This window comes from Nestor notabilis, unplaced genomic scaffold, assembly GCF_000696875.1.
Source record: "Nestor notabilis isolate BGI_N333 unplaced genomic scaffold, ASM69687v1 scaffold19360, whole genome shotgun sequence".
Lineage (NCBI taxonomy): Eukaryota > Metazoa > Chordata > Aves > Psittaciformes > Psittacidae > Nestor > Nestor notabilis.
Genome location: NW_009910875.1, coordinates 2,119 through 10,081, shown reverse-complemented (window position 1 = coordinate 10,081; position 7,963 = coordinate 2,119). Strand labels below are relative to the sequence as shown.

Below are 7,963 nucleotides of genomic sequence, written 5' to 3'. Positions count from 1 at the left end.
CGCCAGTAGGTAAATTATCTCAGTGCTGGCCCAGCTCCCATTTCCCTTGGATTCTCAGCAAGGATATTTCCCTCCCCAGCACATAAGTGCAAGAAGCAGACGGATCTCTCCCACATTTGAGCACCAAACAGAGCCTGAAACACTTGGTACCTCACAGCTGCTCGGAATCTGTCTCACATCAAGGGCTGAAGCTGCTCTGCTGGTCCTCTCCCTCTTCCTGCTGTTTTCTATCAAAGACAGGCCTGTTCAGCCCAGACTTTCCATACCAAGACATCTCCCTGGCTGTTGCTGTCCTATTTCAACTTAAAGTAAGGCCAAAGCATGGATCTCTGCTCCTTGCTCAGACCCAAATAGTGCAGAGCAAGGCCTCAGCAAGCAAGTTTGAGGGGCAGGACCCCCCAGGCCACACTCTACAGCCAGAAGCCGTAAGCACCATACCAGGACCCAGCTGTGACTCACTCGGCTCTGAACTGTGCAGACACGCAGGCACCAGCCTGTCTGGGAGCTCTCCATCCTGCCTCCAGGAGATTTCTGGGGGAGACCAGACCTGAAGGAGCTCTTCCAGTTCTTCCATCCCTTGCTAGGGTTTTTTTTCCCTCATTGATCTCAGAGGCCGGAACCAAAGATACTCACTCACCATTCTCTGCTTGAGCTGTGACCTCCAGAGCTGGCATCCAGGGACAGTGGGACAGTCCCCAGCTGATCACAAGGGCAGGGAATGCCTGTCCCTTGGGGAAAAAGAAAAAGCAACTCAGAAGCTCCCTAAAAAAAAAAAAAAAAAAAAAAAAGGCTTCTTCAAATAGACTTTTATTCAAAGCCTGAGACAAAAGGCACCAAAAAGAGAAGAGAATTCATTTGGCTTTCTGCTCACTGCCACCTGGGATACTCAGAAGGGTCACAGATCTTGTTTCAGTCACACAGAAGGGGAAAATGGCCTGGCTTAAAGGTACAAAAGGAGGGGCTGATGAGGGGTAATGAAAACAGGCTTTGGAACCACTACACTGAGGCTGTATCCAGGCCCAAAACATGATTGTTAAAAATGCCTTATCTGCCCCTCTCTACACACCTGCTCCATGAATCCAGCCAGGGTCTGGCCTGACCCAGCTCCCCACTGCTACACAGGGACACACACTTCACCTCCTTGTTGCCAGGAGGCAACAAAGCACAAACAGGCTTGTCTCTACCCAGGCTCAGTTAAACCATCCCTTTCAAAGTACTGGAAAACTATGGCCAACCCAAACCTTTCCTTTCCTTTACCAGGACCAGGTACCTCATTATACCCGTCTGCCTGGCTTGCAGATGGTAGACAGAGATTGCAAGGGGAGCCGGCTGCAATATGCCATTCCCAGCAAGATGCTGACCAGTTATCCCCTGCCATCCTCCCACGTTTCACATGCTTTGTTTGAAGGCTCCTTCTGAGGCAAATGTGCTGGGAGGGGATGGACCAACAAGGAAAACAGCTCATAGCACCATAACAGGGTCAGGAACCCCCCCAGCCACCCAGACACCAACTTTGTAGTGACAAAGATGCATAAAACCAGAGCCAAAACAACTACATTTAAGCCATGACGATGAACTCTTCCTCCTCCCTATTCTTATTCAAATAAGACAAATTCATTTGAACTGAGCAACTGTAACACAACAGATCACACTCTCCACAGCTTTGCTTTAGGGCAGCTGATGGCACCAAACGGGTGCCCTGGCTGTCAGGAGAGGCAGGGATAAGCTATCCTAGGAGACTTGTCTCTGACTTTTGCACTCCTAAATGCATGCCCCCTTTTCTCACGCCAGGAAAGGTGCAGAGATTACTGGGTGAGTCACAAGAAGCTGAGTGATACTTTGCTTCAAAGATGCTCAAATAAGATGCAACCTAAAAGGCCTGGAGGGTAACAGCTCCTTACAGAGAAGCTTGCTTTCAAGCCCAGTTTTTTTGCTTAACAAATCAGCACAGTTCATGCTTCTCAAAATTGATAAAGATCTAAATGTCTCTTGTGCTCCAGCTACAGCAATCCCCAAAACGCTGGAGAATCTCTGCAGGCAGTGTCACCACACAAAACAAAGCTCCTGTAAGTTTTATAAGTACTAGGATTTTAACAGCAGCTAGAAGATGAAGCAGACAACTTCAAGCTTACCACCTTTCCATCCTAAGGTCTGTTCTTAAGATCTGCTCTCTCTAAAGCCTGTCTTCTCCTTCAGCTGTGACAGGGACCCTCTCACTTCTCCCAAACTGGCTGTTATCGCTTGTGCAACTAGAGAGAAGGCAATTTAGGTCCTACCACCTGCCTTTTAGCTCAGAGACACAGAATTAGGGTCAAGCCTACGGCAGTGATGTACGAATCAGAAAGACAAGGTTCAGTGCCACTGCTGCAGAGAACAGTGCTCAGACACCTCCTGTTCTGGAGCCCAGGAGCTGACAGCTTATTATCACAGCTTGAGGGTTAGGAGGAAGCGAAGGCTTCAGCTGCTTGGGCCCAGCAGAGCAGAAAGGCTGCTCCCCCAGTTTCCTTTCTGCAAACTAGGAAATCCTGCTGACCCATCTCAGCTCAAAGGGCTGAGCCACTGCAGGGGATCAAACCCAGAAACAACTGCAAGGAAAACTCAGGCTCAGGGAAGAGCAGCAGCAATGAGGACACCACTCAGTGTGACTGCTCTGGGTAAAGCAGAGAACAAGAGACAGCACAAAGTGTTCTGTGAGCCCAGAGCTCACCAGCATCGAAGCTGACCTGCAAAGATCCAACCCCGCCTGGGACAGATCCTGCTCCAGCACATAGAACATCTCCCTCCTGCCAGTCAGAAGTGCTCAACATATCAGAGGCCAAGAGCATGGAAAGGCAGCTCCCTGGGGCCTGGACCTCTGGATCAGCAGGCACAGGCTCTGCATGCGGAAACAGAAGCCTCTTGCAGAAACATCCCTGGGGGAAGCCGGTGATCTTGTCTCCAGTGTTCTGATCACCTCCAGATCTCTGGAGGGCATCAAACCACCTTGATCTACAGTACTGAAATGTTGGACATCTGCCTCTTTACCACAGTGACAAGCAAAAGGCTGAGCTACCGGAAGACACTAACCAACTCACTGCACTTCTCATCACTGCAGGTAGGCCTGGTCCCTACAAGGGAATAAGAGCTCACAGGCAGCAGCCATGAGGTTGCTCCACTGTGTCCTACAGCACAGGTTCTTCACAGTTACAGGGCAGGGAGATGTTAGGAAGGTCAAGGAACAAGTCCAGAATCTCTCCTCTCTAGGTCATCTCTTTCTCAGCTTCTTCTAAAGGAGAGGTCACTTGATAGAAAGGGCAAAACAAGGAACTGGGCTTAAAATGAAACCTTTGAAAAGGATAATAAAGAAAACAAAAGCCATAATCAATACAAGTGCATCTGATCAGACGCTAACAACGTCAGCCTCTCACAGGCTACAGCAGAATCCCTCTGCGATGGATCTAACATTACAATTGCCAGACTAGGAAAGTCTCTCCCAACTGGTGCAGCAAATCAGGCCAGATAAATCCCTCTGCTCCTGGCACAGCTTGCAGTCTTAGGAGGGAAACATCTCCACAGAGGCTGAGCCGCTAGCCAGAGTCTTGGCATCTTTCTGCAGGCGAGTACCATACATCGTGTTGCACACATTCAGGGAGATGCTGAGCCAGGCTCTGTCCTCCACAGTCACCCCACAGCACCACACCACTTCCACGCTCCTGAACAAAACGTGTACTCAGGCCTGGTTTTAGGAGCTGCTTTCCTGCGTAAGGAACCGTATTCCACCCAGCAAAGGCAGAGGGCTTTCAGCACATGGCTTTCTCTCAATCTGGGACATGGCCCAGGACTGGTAGCATCAGCTTGCAACAGCCCAGTGCAGACAGCCAGGACTCAGTTTACTCTTGGATGTCCCAGGGAGGATCGGAGGCTGCACGTGGTGCGAAGGGGAAGGCGAGGGCCTCGCTGCTTGCTGGCAGGGGGAAGGTAAGTAACCTCTTACCTGGACCTGCTATTCATTCCAAATTAATCTTTTTTTTTTTCTTTTTTTCCTTAAATTATGAACAATATGGAGAAATTGAAAGCAACCGTGTTTGGTCCATCTCCTTCCCTCCCAGCCCCTTGGCTGATGCTCTGTGGGGCTTGCTCTCACAATCGGCAGAGGCAGAAGAGGGTAGGAATGAAGACACCAAAGGCCACCAATATAGGAAACATGAGGCTGCTGTTGTCCGAGGCATAGGGGTTTGGTGTGCGTGGGCCTGACTGAACCCGGTTCTTATTTGCCTGTTTTTTAACACTTGAGCCATCATCATATTCATCTTCATCATCATCTTCCTCTTTTTTCTCCAGACCTGGGTGTGGCTGCAGCTTTGGAACATCTGTTGGACAAGACAAAAGGTTGCAAGGAGGCAGGATGGAATGTGGGAAGTCACTCGAGTCACTCCCTTCCCCCATCCCTGACCCAACATGAACAAGGACAACAGGGCACCTGACACCACATCAACACCACAGCCAGAGCAACCCCCCTCACAGAGGCTCACATCCGTATTTCTTTCCTCCGTGACACAAGAGCATCTAAAGACCCAGTCTGCAAAGAAAACAACAGTCCACCCTGTCTGTATGTTACACAGGAGAAATTATGGCACAAAAGCACATGTGGAGCATACACAGTCAGGTACCACAGATGCTCAGTGAGATCTAGTCAAGAACCTGCAGGTCCAGCAGATAGAGGTGCAAACAGGAATGGGAACAACCCTTTTCACAAATGGTCCTACCTCACATCACTGCACCCCCCCAGCCACAGCCCTATCACAGCACCATGGCCCAATCCCACTCAAACCCAGTCCTCTGAGCCTGGAGCCTGAACGGCAGGTCCCCACACAGCAAGGTTCCTCCTGGCCACAAGGTTATGCAACACATCTTCAGCAGCACTTGGCAACTCCTGACCAAAAGCAAACTGATGCTTTGGTCAGAGCGGGGTCCTAAACCTTCTCTGTTTAGGAGCTCCAACACAGGCTTACAAAGAGGAAGAGCAAGGACTTCATTAGCACTCCCCACTGCTATTCAGAGGAACTGATATCTGGGGAAAAAAAACCCACTGCCTTGTCCTCAAACTGAGGAGACAAAACAAAGATCCAGGTAAGGAACACTTGAACTACTAGCTAAAAGATCTCTGTAAATTGCTGCTGCAGACATCCAAGGCCAGAGGGAATTTATCTGTAGCTATAAGCTAAGACTGACCAGCAGCGTTCCCTTCTTCTCTACCCTATACACAGGGAGTCTCAAACTAAATTGATTGTTTCTTATTCCAAAACTGGCACAGCTTTGTGCACTTGGAGGAGTAGGAGGACCCTACGCATCTATTTCACTCTGGGACTGCACTCTGTGGGAACTTGCTGAGAGAGGAAACATTTTTGGCAGAGGTGGGTCAGCAAGAGCTATGATCTCATGGTCTGAGAAGCAACAGGCAACTCTCCAAGGGGAAAGAGCCTTCTGGCTCAGAAACTGTGCTTACCTTCCACTGTTCCTTGCAGGATGTATAGGGCACAGATTTTTGGATTGTCATAGTAGCCCTAAAGAAAGCAAAGAAGGAAGTCACTGCTGCAGCTTTGAGGCAAGAAATATTCTCCCCCCCTACCATCACGTCTCCTCCTTTAGCACACAGCCTGCACCACATGGCTGGGGAGGAAGGGGAAAAGGAAGCCCAGGGCTCTGCACAGAAAAAGCTTGTTACCTTTACAAACTCAATGTGGAGCTTCCCTGTGAATGTGGAAACCTCTCCCTGGACACTCAGTTTCCCCTTTTTAATACTCATGGGAATGATCTCATCATGAGCTGTGCTGTGTCCAACTCTGTCAAAAATGTCCAAGTCCTTCACCACCACGTGGCCATTCAAGCGAACGTCAAATACCTTCAGGGTGGAAGAAATGACAGTGTCAGGCTGGATTCAGGCGTGATAGTTGAAATGGGAACGGAACAGGAAAGGTCTTGCTTGTTATGCACTCAGGACCAGAAAGCACTGCAGCATGCACTGTCGCACCACACATGCTGCACTCCCTTGAGAAGGATTCAGAGCCCAAAAGCAGCCAGGTAAAGACACTGAAGCATTAATATTGCTTTCAAATACCCTGAAATCTGCCTTCTTGTTTTAAAATAACCCCTACGTCTGCTGTTCAGAATGGAGGACAGCACGATTTATTCTGGTTTGTTCATACTTTTCTTTCACAACTTTATTTACACCTACTGGCTGAGGACCTGCTCCTACCACCCCAGGGTGCTGGGGCACACCACACCCTAGGGAGTGAAACCATTTCTAACTAACAGCCTGCAGCAGAGCAGAGAAGAGGAAACAAGCTGGTGAAGGAAAGGGTTTGAAGGAGGTAAAATGCTCAACTGCTAACCACATCTGTGAATTCAGAGTGAAAGTCCTCCTCAGGGCTGTAATGACTCAAACTTCACTCAGCACCTGGGGAATCCCAGCACAGCCACATGAAGGAAGAGGAACCAAAGATACCTCAGCCCTTCAGTTTAATGTGAGGCTGCTTTCTGCATCCATTCTGTAAGCCAGCCCCACCAGTTCTGCTCCCTGAAATACTTCTCTGGCAGGAAGACAGCACAGTGCTTCAGGAGCAGGGATCTAAAGAAGCTGATGGAGTCAGAGGAAAGCCAGACTAAAACACACACCACTTCTCTCCCAATTCATCACAGGGCTCTGACTTCTTTGTGCTTCTGCTTCCATGTCTGTACATGAGGGATTTCAGAAGTGACAAGGATTATTCTTCTCTAAAGAGCAATAAAGAGGGTTGAATTTAACTCTTGTGTTTTCAGGATCAATTTGAACCAGTATCGAGTCTTGCAACATTTGTAAAAACTCTTTTGAGTAGGTTATTTAACCGAGATCACTTCACTGATTTAATCTGTGCAATACTCTCCCCAGCACAAGCCTGTTCTCAGGTCAGGAACAAGTGCTCAGGAAAAAGGAAAATCACTTCTCAAAGCCTGCACAGCCTAAACAGATCATAAAGCTCTAGTGCTAGTTTAGCTGCCCACGTTTGAATGCTTCGTAATGCCATTTTCCAGGCCAACTGTATATGTGGAATGTGGAAGACAGTCCGAAGTTTCAGAGCCCGTGAAAGCTCTAGGAGGTAAGTTAACCATTAGTGCCTTGGTGCCTTCCTTCACTCCTTTCTCCAGCATGCAAAGCAGCAGAGGCAACCTGGACACACACAGTCTTAGCCAGGAACTCGCATCAAAGAGACAAGCAAGGAGCCCTTGCTTACCTTTTGTTGAGACTGTGCAAAATAGACCTCTGCAAACTTCAACACCAGCACATAGTCACCCTCTTCTTTGATGGGGACTTCGTAGCCAAAGGTTTCCTCGTTGTAACGCTCAGTCTGGTACAGAATCTGATCTTCTGCATTGGACCTCAAGATTGGCAGCTTCATACCATAGTCAGAAGCTGGGTTTCAAGCACAAAACAGTGAGAGGAAGGGTTAATTTGAGGCAAATGGAAGACACACTTTATGAAGATACCCTTGAAGTTCTAACCCTCACTTAGGCCCTATCAGACCTGTCTCCCCTCCTTGCTCTGACCAGGAGGAGGCACTACTGGAGCAGAAGCAGAGGCAGCTGAAGTCCCAGAACCCAGGTCCTGCAGAAAACCAAGTCTGGACCTGCTGTAGTCTAAGACACATCAAACTTACTCGCACAGTTTCAGAAAGAAGAGCCTGTTTCGCAAACAGGCACCGAGCCAAAGGACTTTGGCCACTGACTCCTGCTTCAAAGAGGAAAACCACCTAGAATATTTTTACAAGATTTTCAAATCACAAGCTGGGTACAAAACCAAAACAGTCAGTGTAGGACTGACTTGGCTCATTCATCCAACAGATTTGAAGTTAGCAGTCGATGGCATCAGGTTTTAGATGTGCGAAAACCTGGGGAATGGCAGAAGAAATGGAATTTTTTGCCATGAATGGAAGAAAAGCATTAGACA

At 48.6% G+C, this 7,963-nt stretch overlaps 1 protein-coding gene across 1 annotated transcript; it reads right to left on the bottom strand.

Annotated features, from left to right (window-relative positions):
* Window positions 1-3,886: 3,886 nt before the first annotated feature.
* Window positions 3,887-7,428, bottom strand: MLEC (malectin). The gene is made up of 4 exons (XM_010012098.1): window positions 7,251-7,428; window positions 5,705-5,881; window positions 5,486-5,543; window positions 3,887-4,349 (listed from the first exon to the last, which is right to left on the bottom strand). The coding sequence occupies exons 1-4, from the start codon at window positions 7,413-7,415 to the stop codon at window positions 4,120-4,122; spliced, it is 630 nt and encodes a 209-aa protein (XP_010010400.1). The 5' UTR covers window positions 7,416-7,428; the 3' UTR covers window positions 3,887-4,119.
* Window positions 7,429-7,963: the final 535 nt, after the last annotated feature.